At 63.8% G+C, this 17458-nt stretch overlaps 1 protein-coding gene across 8 annotated transcripts in view; it reads right to left on the reverse strand.

Annotated features, from left to right (window-relative positions):
- MAD1L1 (mitotic arrest deficient 1 like 1) overlaps positions 1-17458 on the reverse strand; it is a 362570-nt gene that overhangs the window by 81616 nt on the left and 263496 nt on the right. For all 8 annotated transcript variants that reach the window (XM_045048077.1, XM_045048076.1, XM_045048078.1 and 5 more), the window contains one exon: positions 1092-1282. In XM_045048077.1, the coding sequence (XP_044904012.1) occupies positions 1092-1282 (191 nt within the window). The remainder of the gene's footprint in view (positions 1-1091; positions 1283-17458) is intronic.

The raw sequence follows: 17458 nt of genomic DNA on the forward strand, positions 1-17458 counted from the left end.
AAACGAAGTCGGGGGGGGGGGGGCCCACGCCGACCTGCGAGGTCGGGACCCCTCTTCCCTCGGCCTCCCGCGACCCGGCGCCTCCGGGCTTGGCCAGCACCTGTGCCAGGAAGCAGCCGGGCGGGCACAGGTTTAGCGTGAGGTTCAGTTCGCGATGAAACGAGACAGGCGGGACTTCCTTTGCTACCGCGTCCTGCTCCACGTGTGCAGCTCGCACGGGTTACGGCTGCTTTACGGACCCAGAAGAGCGGGTTCTTTGTTTTTACAAACGTGGGCAGAGCCAGCTGGATGGCCCGCTTCGCACCGTGGCCACCCCGCGTGGGGACCTCCGTGCCGACCGTGGCCGCCCACAGCCATGCCGGGCCCACGTCGCCGTCTTCAAGCAAAGGGAGGGGAGGCCAGCACGGCGGTGGCGGGAACAGCCCTCCTGGTCGGCCCGGCAGCGCCCCAGTCCCGCCCCTCACGTGCGGGTGCGTCGTTCCCCGCGACCGTCCCAGTCCCGAAACCCGGACACCGCCCCGGGCCCGGACACGGGTACAGCTCCACAGGCCACATGCTGCCTCCGACTCCGAGGGGGCTCCTCTGTGGGGGCCCCCACCCTGCTGGCTTCTCCAGAAGGAGTCTGGGGCCAACACAGGCCGCCAAGTTCCCGCCCTCGCGTCTGTCTGGGGTTCCAGCCCTGGCGTCTCAGGCAGACCCGAGGGCCCGTCCCAGAGAGATCCAGCAGCTTCCGTCCCCTGTCCCGTCTGCCACACGGCACGATGGCCTTGGCCACGGTCCAGTCCTGAGGCCGCCTCCCTGGCCCAACACGGACCCTCACCCTCTTACTTCCGCCGCCCCCCGGGAACTGCTGGGGCTGGATGCCCCGGGCCTCGCTGCCCCGCCCCTCCCAGCGACGGGGCCAACACAGCACAGGCGGACGGCAGACACCCAGAGGCGGCCAGGTCGGGGCGGCCGGGGGTCAGCAGACTCCCCTGGAAGCAGCGGGCCACGCCTCCTGAGGGGAGGCCGCCAACGCTCCCGCTCCATCGTGCACCAGGACGACCGGGCGGACGTGCTCTCCACGCCGGTGGCCGTCACCGCGGTCCTACCTTGAAGATGAGGCAGTCGGCCTTGTGCTCGGCGTACATGGACGTCAGCCGGTACTGGCTCTCCGTGGTGACATCTATCTGGTAGCCCGTGAGCGCGTAGCAGACCTTCCGGAACTCCTGGATCTTTGTGTGAAAGACCTCCTTCAGCCGCTGGTTTCTCAGCTCGGCACTCTCCACCTGCTTCTTCAGCTCTGGGGGCGACAGGGGACAGGGTGAGCTTGCAAAGCCGGACCGGATGGGACGCGGGGCAGCAGCGGGGGCCAGGGAGGAGACGGGGTCCCGCCCAGGCAGAGCCCTGACGCGCGCGAGCGCGAAGCTAGGGAACGAAGAAAACAAGCACAGGGACGGCCCGACCTTTGGGCGTGGAGTCGTTCAATTAAACGTAAATAACTCTAAAGACAGCAGTGACTCTGAAAACAGAGGGCCTCGTCCCAGCTCTGAGCCCTGATTCGACCCCCGGTCTGGCGCCTTTTCTGAAGGGTAACAGGCAACACAGAGTCCTTCCCAGGGCCGCTGAGGAGGCTTGGGTGGGGCCTGGCCCCTCACGGGCAGTCTTGGGTCTGTACCTGCTGGGGGGCTGGCCGCCCACTCACACAGGCCAGCGCTGAGAAGTGGTGAGCAGGCAGGGGGCCTTGACAGTGGATGCCCTGGGGCTTCCTGGTCACATCCCTGGGGCTCCCCCCCCAACCCACCCGCCGGAGACAAGGCCACTGCGCGCAGACAGGCCCCTGAGACCCCGCCCGCCCCCTCAAGGCTCTAACAGGACGGTTCAGGGCAGAGGCCCCAGGCCCTCCCGTCACGCCTGCCACGGTTCAGGGCCGCACAGGAGAAACCAGCTGTGCCAAGCACAAAGCCATCAGGAGGCTACACAGCAATTATCACGAATCCTTCACCCAAGGTGCCTTCCCAGTAATTAAACCTCAGTTCTCCCCTCACTAATTAGCAAGGCTGGCTCTCCTCAAACACCAGCCTCTGAAGCCAGGAGCTTCCTGCTGGTCCCTCTGGAGCTGACGTCGGGGAACCCCTCCAGGGCCCAGGGACATCCTGGGTGGGACGGGAGCTGTGCCGTCTAAGAGGGTGGTGGGAGACCCCAGGCCTTGGAGCCGGTCAACCCGGCTGTGACAGGGACAGGAACCCTCTTGCTCAAGCTGAAGCAAGGGGCCCGTGGCACATCCTGTGACAGTCACCAGGATGGGCCCGGGCCCGGCAACCAGAGGCTCCCTGGCAGGGCTGAGGGCAGGGAGAGAGCAGGAAAGGTCACCTCCTGGAGCAGGTGAAGGGGACGGGGGAGCCTGTCTTCCAGGGAAAGACACACAGGAGAGCCTCCACCCGTGCGCCCTTCCGGACCTGTGGCCCTGAGTGTGTGACCCTCCAGCTCCCAGGTGCGTCGGGTACACAACTGCCTGAGGAGGCGTCGCAAAGACAAGCTGGATCCCACGGGGCCACAGCACAGTGCCGTGTGGGTTCGGGCCACACCTTGGATGGTGGGAGCTCGGTCAGCTCCAGGCACCAACACGCTCTGCAGCCGTCACAGGGCGACGCGGAGGGCGTGGGTTCTGGTTCACAAACAGGGGCTTGTGACATTCACTGCCAGGCCACGTGTGTCTGGCGTGGGGAGCGCCATCTGCCCCAGGCCAAGCTCTCGCGGCCCCGCTGCCCCTCAGGCGCTCTGGCCGGCGCCAGGCTCCCGGACACGTATCCTGGGTCTTGTCTGTGCCTTGTACAGCTCTGCGGGCAGCCCGGGGCCGGCCGCGTTCTTGCTCTGAACGAGGAATCTGAGACCAGGGCACGGCTCCTTCCGGCCTCCCCGCCATGCGGGTCCCTCCACCTGTCACACGCCCTGCCCTCACCTGCCCTCCATCACCACGCGGCCCTGATGGCCCCGGTGGACATCCTTCTTCCGGAGCAGAGAGCCTCTCCATCGGGACACGGGCGCGGAGCCCTTGATTAATCGAGTAATCAGACTACGAAATCCAAAGGGTAATTGGCGGCTCTGACCCCGTGCTCCTCCCTGAGTCTCTCGGCCAGCCCACCGAGGACGGACCCGCCAAGCGGGAGAAAAACCCATCCTGGAAGGAAAGATTCACTGACCACGTTTCTGCGGCGATAATTCACCCCTGTCAGACTGCACTGCCTTTAATGGAGCTCAGATGCCCATTGGGAAAAATTTAATTTTGGTAATAATGCAACCTGACCTTGGAGAAGGTAACAGCCCCTTTGCCCACAGATATCAAGATGCTGCCCATTACCCAGTCCACGGACTCCTACAAGTACACGGACTCAGGCAAATGCACGGGTAAGCCGCGCCCCTCCTGTCCCCCTGGGGGCTGCGGACGCCTGGGGTATGAGCTCCGCCCCCCATGTCGGGCTCCTCGCACACTCTGCCTCACCCAGTGCGGCCCCCACCACACCAGGCGGGCCCCCTGTCACCCTCTGACAAGCGAGGGGAAGCTTGGATGGGGGAGTGACTTCCTCAAGGTCACACAGGCTGTCAGAGGTACGGAGGGCTCTGCTCCCCGTCTGCTTGGTGTGGGTCCTCAGGTGTGGTCACCTTAATGCAGCACGTTGGGGTGGGGACGCCGTGAGCTCTCGCTGTGATTTAGGGCACAGCAAAGTCAGTGCTCTGACCTCCCCCCTATTCTGCCGTTCAATCGCTTACATAAACGTGAATGAATAATTCACACGATGGTTTGGATTAAATAAATAAAAGATGTGCCTTTTGCCTTGGAAAAGCCATTGCTCGGATGCGGCCTCTTCCCCAGAGCGAGCCGAGGCTTCCTGTGGGTGGGGTTAGGCGGCCTGCCAAGGGCCGGTGACCCCTGGGGTCCACGGTGACCCCGCTCCGCACCCACCCGCAGGCACCCGGCCATGGCCACCCACAGAGGCCATCGGGCAAGGCCGGCTCAGCACTCAAGTGGCCTCGTCGGGTCTGCGGAGAGCTCCGGGCCTGCCCGCTTCCGGACCCCTCCTGCCGTGTGCACGTCTCAGGCATCACCAGATGCCTGGGATGAGGACCTCGTGCCCAGACCCCCTCCCCTCAGGCCCGGGATCAGGCCCACGGCCGGAGGCCGCGCCGGGCCAGACTCACCCTCCGCCCCGTCCTGCCCTCTGGCGACACGGGCTAAAGGAACGTGCCCTCCTGCCACGCTCTTCTCTCTTTGGGCCACCCTGTCCGTCTTCCCCGTGGCAGCCCTGTGCAAGGCTCTCCAAGAGTCCTTGGTGAGGGACAAGGGAGGCCAACGAACAAGCGGGTGCTAGACAGAGGACCAGACAGTCGCCCAGAGCTCAGGTGTGCAGGGCGGGCAGGGGTGGTGCAGGCCAGGGGTGGACGGCAAGGTCTAGGGGCCACGCGCCTGCTTCTCAACTGGCACGCGGCCCCACGCAGGCCGGCTGGTTCCCTCCACGGCCACAGCCACATCCACGGGTGGACGGCCCCTGGATGGCTCGGACTCCCCCCACCCCCCCCCCCTCCCCATCCGTGCCCAACACCCGGCTCCTTCCGGAGTCCTAGAAGGCCGCCGGGAGAGCCCGTGGGAAGGACACGGAACAAAAATAAACTCTCCCTTACGTAAGGCTGGCAGGAGAGAGCGGAGATGGCACGATGAAGGAGCGGTTATGGGCACATGGCTCTGGAGAGCGGTTCACAGTCTAAAATTCGGAGAAAGTCTTATCCCAGAGGAGCAGGGAGAGCAGGTGAGAGACAGACCAGTGGACGGCGGGACTCTCCCAGCAGCGAGCCTTTGCGGGGCCCCCACACGTGGCCGCGCCGGCCAGCAGAGCCCGGCCGTGCCTTCATTTCGCTCACAGCACACGCGCCTCCGGGACTCAATTCCCCGCGTACCGGTTTGCTGGGGAAGGTGCGGGGAGCTGGAGGTTGGGGGGGGGGGGCGGCAGCTCCACCTGGGAGGTCCCGGTCGGCTCCGTGGGACCTCTGACCCAGCCTCGGGATGGAGGCAGTGACGTGCAACCCTTAGCTCTGAGCTCCTCTTGCTCCCAGGGCCTTCGAGAAGCACAAGCAGACAGGACACGGCAGAGACACGACACGTGGCAAGATGCCAACGGCCCTCAGGAGGGCAGCCCGGGGCCTGCGGTCCACGTCTTCCCTCTCGCGTGGCCTGAGCACGCCAGTGAGGTGACTGGGTGTGACTCTGCACGGTGGCCATTCTGAGGGACAGACAGACCTCGGGCCTTACCCTGTCCCACACGCGGCAGCCTCGGCTCCATCCCGGGACCTTTCAAGGCAATGGCTCCCTGTTAACGGGCTTCCCTGACCCACATCGTGGTCCAGAGGATTCTGAGTGTAGAATAAGCGCCATCCAGGGGAGGAGGCTGGCGCGGGGAGGGCTGGAGACCCACGCAGGGCAGAGCTGGGACCGGGATCCCAGGCCTCCCAGCACAGTCACCGAGCTCAGAGCGGCACTGGCCGCTGGGTTCTGTCCCTTGGGTTCCAGTCCTGTGCCGGGGCCCAGGTCCTCTGGACAGAATTCTAAGCTCTGAAGGGGAGACACGGTCTGAATTGAAACCCTGTCCTGCGGCCACCAGGCCTGTGCCGAGCGTCCAGGCCCGCCGCCTCTCCAGCCGCACCTGCCCTGGCTCTATTCCAGAAGCACCACTCTCCTCCCCACCTCAGGGCCTTTACACACGCCTGGAGCAGCCCATCATGCTTCCTAGCTGACTCCCAGACTCCTCAGCTTTGAAATCACTTCTTTGGTATAGATCCGGTCTCGTGTCACATGTCCTCAGCGTACGTGACAGTGTCTGTTGCACACAACAGAGTGTCTTCAAAAGCTTCTCTGAGTAAGTTATTTTCCCCGTAGACTCCACACTGGCTGCAGGGAGGACTTTTTGTCCCACTGAGTTTCAAGTGCGCTTCAAGGAGGCGGGAGTACACGAAATGCCATTTCTCCAAAACCCTAAATCATAACCCCAGAAAGGCTCTAGTCAGTGTCAACCAAAGGGAACATACATACGGGGCTTCCCCACGGACACGGCGAGTAGAACGCACGTGCTCACCCTTGAACATACATGTTCGACCTTACCCCCCACCGCAACCACCGTGGAGGGCGGGGAGGCAGCGGCAGACAAGAGGGCGGACGAAATCTTAGAAGATGAGCGAATTCAGGAGAGGAACCGGGCCCAGCGGGCCTGGGTGAGTGGGACCTCACCGCCTGAGCGGCAGGGAGGCCGGCTGGAGCTGTGGTGGGGGGTCCGCACCAGGGAGCAGGACTCCTCCCTGCACGCCAGGTGATGGCCCTGCCCCTCCTGGAGAGGAGACAGTCCCTGCTCCCAAGGCAGGGGTGACAGGCCTCAGGGCTGCCGTGACGAATGGAACACCCCCTGATGCCTGCGCCCCCGGCCCCCGTGGACCCGGGGTCCACAAGCACGGGGCCCGGCAGGAGGTCGATCTGCGCCAGCGGCCCCTGCGGGGTCTGAACCGGCCTTCACACGCGGCTGGCGGCAGCCTTCCCGGTGCCCAGCAGACCGGCCCCAGACGGAGGCCCGCCGGCCCGGAGAACGACCCGCAGGGCGCAGTGCCTGCCTCCCGCACACGCAGGTTACGACGGAGGCTGTGGAGGAGAGGCGTCCGAGGCAGCAGCAACAACGCGCAATCCGCGGAAGCGATGCCGTTACAGACGCGCACGGAAGCGTGGACACGGACCGCGGAAGGGCCTCCCCGACAGCGCCCCACCAAAGACAGAGACAGAAAACGCCAAAGAAAAGATACATCCGGAGATCCTGGGAGGGGAAACCACACAAGGGAAACCCCGGAAGTAACCGACTGGTCTCCAGGTTGGGCGGGCAGGGTGCAGGGCTATGTCAGACACCCCCCAGGAAAACCCCCACCCCCCCACCCCACAGACAGACCTCCTCCCTCCCGCCCAACTCCATGGACAGAAACCCCACCCCACCCCATGGATGGACACCTCCCACCCCGCAGACAGACCTCCTTCTTCCCACCCTGTCCCCACAGGCAAACTCTCCCACCCCACGAATGGCTCCCGACCCCTCGTGAGGGAGGCCGGGAGGAGGACACAGGGGGCAGGGCAGCCGTGCGCTGGCCGCCGGCCGAGCCGTCAAAGGCAGGCGGCCTGGCCCCTGCAGCTGCGCTGTGTTTAAGAACTGGAAGCAGCTTTTGAAATTTCCCTTTGGGGACTCGGGACAGAGTCATTTTTCTTTCTGAAAAGTGAATAAAACCACTTAGCCAATGCTAAGGTTCTCAGGTTTAGAAAACAGGAAAAGGCACTAATATTTCACCACTTGAAAGAACAGCTCTTGGAGCCCAGGCTGAGCCGGGGTGCTCCAAGGGCACCGTGTGCCAGGCAGTGAGGGGGGACGATGGCCTGCCCGGACCCGGCTGTGGGCGAGGCTGGATGACCAGCTGTGCTCCGTCCCCGGGCGTCCCCAGCACTGCGCCCCTGTGGTCTGGAGGGGCCCAGGGGGCAGGGATGATGGCGGGCATGCCCGTGGGGTCCGCGGCCAGGGACGGCAATGGCAAGAGGCCAATCGCCCACCTCCCGATGCTCACCGAGCTCCGCTCCATGGCCTGTCCCCTCGGGGCATCCGTGTAGAGGCGGGATGAGGGCCCTGGCTCCACGGCGGGGAGGCCGGGGCTCAGAGAGGGGGTGGGGCCGCCGTGCACCGAGGGTGGTCGGCCTCTGGGCACAGCGCTTCCTGCCCGCTGTCTCTGCCCGCACTGCCCGCTCAGGCTCTGAAGCAGGCCCTGCCGGGCACGAGGGTGGAGGAGGAGGACGCTCGGCAAACTCACCGCCCCTCGCCCTCGCCGCGCCCCCCGCCCCGGACACCGGCAGCCTCTCGGCAGCCAGATCGAGCTTTCCAAAGCCAGGCCGGCGGGTGCCGTGGGCCGCCCTGGGCCCTCGGGTCTTCCCGAGGTCCGGAAGGGCACGACTGAGACCAGTCTGGACGGCGGACGTGGGGATGAGTGAGAGGCGGGACGGTGCCGTCATCTGCCACGAACAGGCTCTGGGGGCGCCGCGGGTCTGCAGGTCCAGGTCCTGAGTTGGGTTTTTGCCTCCTTGGGTTCAAGAGGCCGGTGACGGGGCTGAGGGAAATGACCTCTCAGTGTCCAGAGGACAGACACACGTGGGGGCAGCAGTCACACAGGTGGGAACCGAGCCAGCGAGGCCGCACGGGAACAGCTGTTGGACGTGCACGTGCTGGGTCTGGAGATGGGGCACAAAACGCGTCCCTACGTTATCTGAAGGGCACTCGGGATGAAAGCACACGTGTTCGGAGCCGGTCCTGCAGCCGAACAAAGACCAGCGAGGCGACCCGCCTCTCTGAGGTGTGCCTCGGGGACAGCTACGTGTCAGGGTGACGCAGGGGCCCTCACACTGAGCCCGGGCCTGACCTCAGACGAGAGAACCGCACCCATGCACGCGGGGACGCCCGGCCACACAAGACCAGGCCGGGCCAAGGAGCCTGGCTGGGCCCGAGGTGTCCCTGTGGAAGCGTCCCTGGGCCAACCTGGCAGGTGCACGGGGAGGGGGCTGCAGGGGGCGCTGGCTCTGCTCAGGCCCAAAGCCGTGCCACGCCGCTGGGGCTGAATCATTGGCATCTCGTAACTTCTGTTTCAGTTTTACGTGTTTAAATATTTAATAATTAGGCATCAAATATTCATGCAATTTTATTAGCAACTGCGGGAGCCGGCACCACAGGGCGACGACTGTGGGTCCGGGTCCTGGTCCCCGGGGTGGGCGGTGGTGCTCACCGCCGGACCACGGCCCCAGGCAGGCCTTTCGTGGGTGCCGCGCACAAGAGCGGGTCCACCAACCCGACGCAGCACGTGCATCCTGACGGGCTCCCCCTCCTGCAGATGGCCTTCCCATCCCAAGCCCAAGCTCCAGGAGCGGGGCCCGGGAGGCTGGCAGGCACAAGGGGGGCGGAACCAGTCTGGAGATCTGCGCGTGCCTGTGCCCTGCCTGCCGGGGGGCTTTAGGTGCCCACCCCGCTCCTCGTGTGGCACTCAGGGCAGCCTGTCCGTGAGGGGGCACAGCGGACACCACCCGCCCGCTGCCTTCGGTGACCAGCGGACAGGACCCTGCCACCCGCCCGCCATGGCCTTCTGCCATCCTAGGGAATGGTTTGCTTGAACTGCCTGGAGCCAGAGGGCCCCTGGGACAAAGTCTCTCCATTATGAGCCCATGTTCCCCTGCTGGGCCGGAAATTGCACGTTTTACACAAGAGAGAAGACATTCGCCCTGGAATTATATGCAGATGAGCAGCGTGTGTGCCCACCGCCGGCTGCCTGGCAGACGCCCGCCCTGGGTAAGCTCGGTGCCAGCTTTCAAACAGGGGCATGTCTGTGTGATTAACGGCTCCCTCCACAAGCAGCCTGTCACCTTGCACAGAAATGATCTGAAAAGACACCAGCAATTACAGCCCACCAGATTACGGGGTGGGAGAGTCCCGGGGTGACAGGCGGGCGCTCATGTGATACCGCATTCCCGGGAAGGCTCCCTCCCCCACCGTTGAGAACAGAGAGCAGTCGAAGCCCCAGGAGACGCCCCCCCCCACCCCAGCCTCCCCACCCTGGTGCCTTTGCGGAGGGGGAGGACCAGCTGGGCCACGTGGAAGGCCACGGCTGGCCCCTCGTCCAGGCAGCTGACAGATGTGGGGTCAGGCCCCGAGGAGGTCAGCGCCTTGTTCCCGGTCACCCGACTGGGGAGCAGAGAAGCCGGACATCCAAGCCAGGACTTTGGAGCGGGGTGGATCCCCCAAGTCCAGCAGGCAGTGCCGGACTCCCGGCACCACCTCGGGCCGAGAGGTCTGGCCACAGGTGCCCGAGGGAGCCTTCGCGGCCATCCCCCCACCAGGTGCCCCTGGGGGACCCGTGTGCCTGGGGTGTGTACAGAGCTCACCATCCTCTGACTTTCTTCACTTGTTTCGTTGTTCACGGCCCGTTTTTTTCCAACTAAAGCACACCCCGCGCCCCCCCGAGGGTAGGGACTCACTGCACTAGGGCCAGCCGGCCTGCACGGGAGACCCCAGAAAAGAGCACCGGGTGGAGACCTAACACCCTCCGTGTGCACTGGCTCCTCTTAAGCCCTGGGAACACCCGAGAAACATCATTACATCCGCCTCCGTTTCACGGGTATGGACCCCGGGGGTCACACGGTTAGAAGCAGACCACCTGAGGCACACACTCACACATGCACATGCACACACATGCACGCACATGCACACACTCATGCACACACTCATGCGTGTGTATGCATGCATGTGCTCTCTCACACACACCACACATGCAGGCACGCGTCCACACACTCGTACACGCACACATGCATCTGCACACACACACACTCATGCATGCGCACACACATGTGCTCTCACACACATGTGCAGGCACACGTTGACACACTCGCACACACACCCACGCATATGCACACACACACTCATGCATGCACGCATGTGCTCTCACACACACACCACACGTGCAAGCATGCATTCCCACACTTGTGCACACACACACATCCACTCACACACACCAGCCAGAGCCTGAAACCATCTAGAGGAGAGAGCCACCCAAGTATATCACCTCACAAACGCCGAGACGTAAACCAGAGAACACCAGTGCTTAAGCGAAGTTTCCGGCAACTTCTTTCCGCACGCACACCAGCAGGTGACCTGTCAGGCTCACTGGCAGCGATGGCCTGTGGCCACCAGGTGGGACGGCCCGTGGGTGAAGGCCAGGACGCCGGCAGCCGCGGCAGGCTCACTCCAATCCGTTCTGCGTGTCGTGTGCGTTATTAATCTCCGACAGCGGGCTTAGAGAAGCCGAGTTCCTGGAAGGCGAGCTTCCTCTTGGAAGAGGGAAGAGCCTCTCAGAGCTCATCTTTTATTGACAGAGTCATTTTCGAGTCAATCTGTCTGCTTTGGGCAAGACAAGACTTTAAATCTTTCTCTCTCTCCCTGCTTTCAAGATGTGGCAGTCTATTAAGACCGGCTAATGTATGCGGCCAGGCCTCGAGTCTGAAAGGGAAGGCACGAAGGAGGAGGACCGAGAACCCAGAGAGCCGAGCAGGGGTTCAGCAGGTGCAGCCGCCCACAGACCCGAGGGGAGCAGCGGGTTAGCCCTCTGGGGCTCGGACGCAGGAAGGTGGGGCATGCGGTGAGGAGGGACTAAGTTCGAGGCGAGCAGGCGTGTAGCAGGTGCACAGCCTGGACAGGGAGGGAGTGCTCTGAGGTGGCAGGCGCCCCTCCGTCAGGGACACGCGGCAGGCAGCCAGGACCAGCGTCTGGCCCTCCTCAGGTCCGCCAGGCACGGCAGGAGCAGGGGCCTCCTGACAACAGGTGACGCGCACGGCGCGCTCCCACCACGGGAACTCCGTGGGAACTGTCGGCCTTCCCGGCCCCAGCCCCTCCCACCGGTGCTGCTGAGCTCTGTCTCCAGCCCGGCCCAGCCCCTCCGTGTGGGACCACCACAGGCACTGCCCCACCGGTCCTGCTGAGCTCGGTCTCCAGCCGGGCCCAGCCCCTCCGTGCGGGACCACCACAGGCACTGCCCGTAGACGCCCTGGCGGGAGGCGAGACGAGACACCCCCAGCGGTCCCGCCTGCTCCCCTGCCCCGGGGCCCCCACACCACGGCGGGCTGGCCCACTGCGCTCTCTGCTTGGGGTCTGCGGCCTTTGTCCAGCACCGGCAGCGGGGGCTACTCCTGCCCCTACGCCCCTGAGTCGTAAGGACCCGGTGGGTCAGAGGAAGGAAGTTTCTCCAGTCAACGGACAAGTGACCAAGACAGGCTGTGGAGGGGTGTCAGCGCCTGATGCCCGGGACGAGGACCGCTGGCTCATCGGCAGGACCCTGCAGGTGCCAGTAAGTGAACTAAAGAGGCAGAGACTGTCCCGGGTGCCCGTGTCATCACATGGCTCCTCCAGCGACGAGGCAGGAGGGTGGCAGGTCTGAAGAGGACGTTCCGCTGTGGGAAGTCTGGGAGGGGCCGAGCGCCAAGGAAAGCGGCCACCGCCAGCAGCTGGAAATGCCAATGGAACAGGTTCTCCCCAGAGCCTCCGGGGGCCGGCAGCCCCTTGACGGGGGGCTTCTGACCCCCAGCGCCGTCGGAGGAGACATCTGGGGGTGCGGGTGATGCCACGGCAGCCTGAGTACAACCTTCCTGCCCCTCAAGAGCAGCAGCAGGAACAGTTCTCAGATGAGCAGCCCAGGAACAAGGGCTTTAGAAAAGCTGCTCGGTTACTTATTCACCCAACAAATAGGTGTCAAGGGTGAACCACGTGGCTGCCAGTATTCCAGGCTCGGGGCGGGCGCCGGTGTGGACGAGCAGGCAAGGATCCCAGACCTCAGGGGGTTACATCCCGACAGGGGACTCAGAGAAACACACAGGAGCGGGTGAGTGGTCTCCAGAGGTGGTAAGCGCCACGGAGAACGAGAAAGCGGGGTCGGGAAGGGGCCGGTCACAGCAGCCCTCTGGGAAGCCAGGGCACGAGCCGAGGACACGGCGGGTGGGAGACGGCCAAGCGCAGGAGGCAGCGTGGACCATTCGAGAAAAGGGAGGCGGGCGGCAGCGTGGACCATTCGAGAAAAGCAGGGAAGACTTGGGCAAGCCGATGCAGAAACGGACGCAGAAATGCAAACAACCCGCAACCGAGAACGGTAAGTTGGCCTGCGGTCATCAAGGCCGCACTACGCCACTCCGCTTCGGCAAAACGCCCGTTAGGGCCTGTTCTCACTGTCCACGAGAAATCCAAAGAAGGTTTTCTCACTTTTATGCGAAAAGGTGAAAAGCAAAAGTAGCATCCGGCATCGGTTTTGCGGCGAGCCCCTGGAGGCAGTGCGCACCGCCGGCAGGGCCCCCAGCTCCGTCCCCGGAAACCGCGCTCAGCATCCCGGCGTCCGGCCGCCAGAGCTCTGAGCTGGGTCCGCGAGCGTCCACGCGTCATCCTGAGTCTGTGTATCCACTAGCAAGATGCGTCCCAACGTCTCAGAGGAGCCCAAGAGAGGGGAGTTTTTCAACAGCTGGGTATCTAAATAGCAACAAGCGAACGCTGACTCCTCCTTCACACCGGACACAAAAATCGATTTGCTGTGGCTCATAGGTCCACACGTAAAACCTCCCAGAAGCCAGGAGATGGCAACGCTGGGGTGAGCCAGGATTCTGCAGGCAAAGCGCTAGGCAGAGAAGAAGAAACGGGTAGACGCGACTTTCTCAAAATTTAAACTTTCACTTATCAAAAGGCAGCATGAGGGAAATGATCACGAGAAAACAGACCACGTAAAAGATGGGCTGAAGATTACGGAAGTCGTTTCGGCACAGGAGACGCGCGAATGGCTAACGGGCACGTGGGGAGGTGCCAGACGCCGCCCGCCACCGGGGAGACGCAGCCACGGCGCGACGCCACGCCACACCCGTCAGCGCGGCTGGACCCAAGAAGCCGAGGGCTCGCCGGTGCCAGAAGGACGCGGGGCACCAGAGCGCGCACGCAGGGGCCGTGAGGTGGCGGGCCACTTTGGAAAACCAAGCAGCAGGTTCCTAAAAAGTTGAATATAGACTCACCCCCACGGCCCCCCGAGAAAGAGCCCCCCATGCCACTCCCACCCAGGGCACACGGGGCCTCGTGTTCAAAAGCCTTCAGCAGCAACATTCGCAACAGCCCGACAGCGGACCACGTGTCGGTGTCCGTCAAAGCGTGGTCCGTGCCCGTAGGCTCATTCGTCACCGAGAAAGGAAACGAAGCACCGCCACGCACACGCCGCCACGGCCAGACCTCACACACGTTCCGGTGAGGGGCGGAGGGCAGACACGAGGGCCCGTGTGCTGCGTGACCCCACTGTTGGGAGAAGTCCGGAAAAGACGTCGCCAGAGGCAGAGCGCGGACTTGGCCCGCGACCACGTGCTGCCACGGACGCTGGCTCTAAGTGGGCAGCAGGGCCCCCTGTGGGCTGACGGAAAGGTTCACCGTCACGGTGGCTGCAAACCTTGCGTGTTTACCAGAATCACCGTATGCTTAAGACAGGTGAAGATCGGAGCTTATTTTTTTTAAGGGCTCTCAGAATGGTTTTAGTTCACAGCGTGACCGAGCGGAAGGTAGAGACCTCCCTTATAGGGACGCACAAGGCCTCCCCCACTATTGACGTCCCCAGGACAGTGCACTTGTCATAATCGGTGACCCCACGCTGAGACGTCATCACCCAGAGTCCACCGTTCACGTGAGGGCGACCCTGCGTGGTGTGCAGTCTGTGGGTTGGAATATGTGGAAGGACATGTGTCCACCAGTATAATCATACAGAATATTCAATGCCTGTGCCCCACCTGTTCATCCCTCCCCCGCCCCTGGCACCCACCCGTCCTCTACCGGCTCCCTGGCCCTGCCTTTCCCAGAAGGCCACTCGGCTGGGATCACCCAGGGTGCGGCCTCTCCAGACTAGCTTCCTTCACGCAGTAACCTGGATCGAAGGTGCCTCTGCATCGTTGTTGGCTTCGCGGCTCCCTTCTTTCTGGGGCTGAGTAATACCCCACTGCCCGGATGGACCACGGTTCGTCCACCAGCCACTGAAGGGCATCGCGGTTGCTGTCCGGTTTTGTGGATGATGAATGAAGCTGCTGCAATCACCCGTGTACAGGTTTTGTGTGCACGTAAGTTTTCATCGCCTGTGGGTCAATACTGAGAAGCGTGACGGCTGGGTGCACGGCAAGCACGTAGTCAGTTTTGTAGGACGCCAGAGTCCCTTTCAAAGCAGCCACGGCATTCCACATCCCCGCTGCTCCCCGTCCCGCCAGCACCTGGCGGTGACGTGTTGTGGGCCGTGGTCCTTCCTTGTTGCCGTGGAAGTTCAGATTTAAACACGCAAACTTTGCGATGTCTAAGGGACATCCAAGTGGGGGTGTCCAGGAGAGGGACGGGCCACGCACGCTTCTCTGGACGGATGCCCGCCCAGAACTCTTCCGCCAGGTGATCAGGGACGCCCCACCCTCTGGTCCCCAAGCAGGTGCCCAGGGCGCTGGCTCCACCGTCCGGCCCAGAGGCTGCCCCCAAAGCAGCGGGGGTGGGGCTAAGCAGCAGCGGGAAGGGGGACCACTCCTCACCCCACGCCGGCAGAGCCAAGGTGGCCTGCCGAGGTGCACCACTCCCCCAGCCTGGCCCAGGCTGGCCCAGGACTTGTTGGGCGCTAAGTCGCGGCCGCAGGGCCACCGGGGGAACCCTGCCCCGTCTGCCGGCAGACCTGGTGGTTACGTTACGTGACTTCCTTACAACTGCAATCACACACCCAGTTGATGGTGTTGCCCTTTGTACGTGACACTGAGAACAAACAGACAGCGAGGGGAGAGGACGGCCTGGGACAGACAGTAATTAAAGCGCCAACCAGTTTTCAACAAAGCCCACTGTCTGGAGGCAGCAAAGGAGGGTGGGGCCGGGACCCTGGGTACTCCCCTGCCACAGTGTCCCCGGGCCCGCCCGGCACCGCCGGGGAGACAGGACCTGGTGTCTCTGTCGAGGTCACACCGGCCCCCCACGCACCGGTGGCCTGACCCTGAAGCCACCTTCCCTCCCCAAGCCTTGCTTCCCGTGCAACCTTCAGAGGCACCGCTGACCTGAGGTCGAGGGCGGTCTCGGGCTCCACTGCAGCGGCTCTGCACAGCTTCCTAGGCCGACGTGCCCCCGCCGCCCCCTCTCGGGAGAGCGTGAGGACAGAGGCTGTGCGCAGACGACTGTGGCTCCGGGCCTCAGCGGCCCTCACAGCCACCACGTCATTTCACAGACGGGGAGCCGAGGGCCAGAGAAAGGACGGGCAACGCCCGACCACCCAGCTGTTAGGTGACCCCGGGGCCACCGAGTGACTTCCACCAGGGCCAGGCCTCCCCGGGACCCTCTGCCTGCCTTGCCTGCCCGAGGGTGTGGGACCCAGGCTCCTGCCTTTGACTAAAGGGGGACGCCTCAATCGGAGCTGGTGGGTCAGCACGCATTGGGCCACAGGACTCGTGGGGTCATTCCTGCTTCTCCACCCAGGACGGCTCTGCCTGGACAGGCAGGCTCTGGCGCGGGTCCGGGTCACCAGGGCTGATGACAGTGGCCATTGTCACGGCTACCCCATTACCGCACACCAAGGGCACATAGCACACTCCGAAGGCATCGTACGGGTGCAGGAGGGGTCTCCATGCCGGCCTGGGGCACGGCGATTAGCCTTGTGTGGAAGCCAGGGGGACTGCGGCCAGGCGGGGGCGCAGCTCAGACGGCCGGGCAGCAGCGCAGGGATCCCCAGAAGTGAGCGGGGCCTGATTTGATTTCGGATCCAGGCTCTTCGGGCTCTCCAGTCGGGGCAGCTCTTCCCTCCCCGGCTCCAGGGGCCCTGCTGCGTGGGGCCCATGGTTAACTTAAATGAATGAGAACGTCGCACAGATGTATCTAGGGAAAAGGTCCCAGGGGCCGGGGGGGGGGGCCCACTCACACCCCTGCGTCGATTCACAGGGTGGCCAACCCAAGAGCACCGCACGCCTCGCACAGTCAACCACACAGCCCCGACCGGCCACAGAGCGGTCACGTAGCCCAAGGGGCCACGGAACAGGGGACTGCTCCTTCCTCACCCTGCCGGGTGGTGGGAACAAGAGTGGGCGCAGAGCCCCTCAGGGTGCAGGATCAGGGAACCTAGGGCTCCGAGCTGGGCTAAAGGGCGGGGTCAAAGAGAGCTCATTACAGCGGCCTCGTGGGGACTTCTGGCCCAGAAAGATGGAGCAATCTTCCCTGCTCCTCCCTCCCAAAGACAACCGCGTGCGTGCGGGAAAGGGCAGAGCAGCACAGCAGAGCTGGAGGGTGGGGGGAGGGGAGAGGGCCGGGACCCGAGACTCCAGGCAGAAGGACTCGTGACCGCACCTGGCAAAGGAAGGCGGCGTGGGCCCCGCGCGTGCAGACCCCAGCCCAGCAGCGGCAGGAGGCCGGGGCGGCAGGAGGCCGGGGCGGCCGTGCGTATGCAGTGGAGTGCTCCCTCCTGCAGCCGGGCCACACAAGTGTGCGCCCGGGAGTCCTCCCTCCCTGGAGACAACAAGGAGCAGCTGAAAAGTCGCCTACCAAAGTAACGTACGACCTCAACGCAAGTGCAGTAAGAACCAAAATCTCCATGGCTTTTTCGTGAACTCCACGGAGTAATTCTGAAATTCACTTGGACTAACAGAAGATGAGAAAGTCCGTAAGTGGAAAAAGCAACACCTTGCTCTACACTGGACACTAAAACACATTTTAAAGTTACAAGTGCAAGGGGCGCCTGGGTGGCGCAGTCGGTTAAGCGTCCGACTTCAGCCAGGTCACGATCTCGCGGTCCGTGAGTTCGAGCCCCGCGTCGGGCTCTGGGCTGATGGCTCGGAGCCTGGAGCCTGTTTCCTATTCTGTGTCTCCCTCTC

This window comes from Felis catus, chromosome E3 (genome assembly GCF_018350175.1).
Source record: "Felis catus isolate Fca126 chromosome E3, F.catus_Fca126_mat1.0, whole genome shotgun sequence".
NCBI lineage: Eukaryota > Metazoa > Chordata > Mammalia > Carnivora > Felidae > Felis > Felis catus.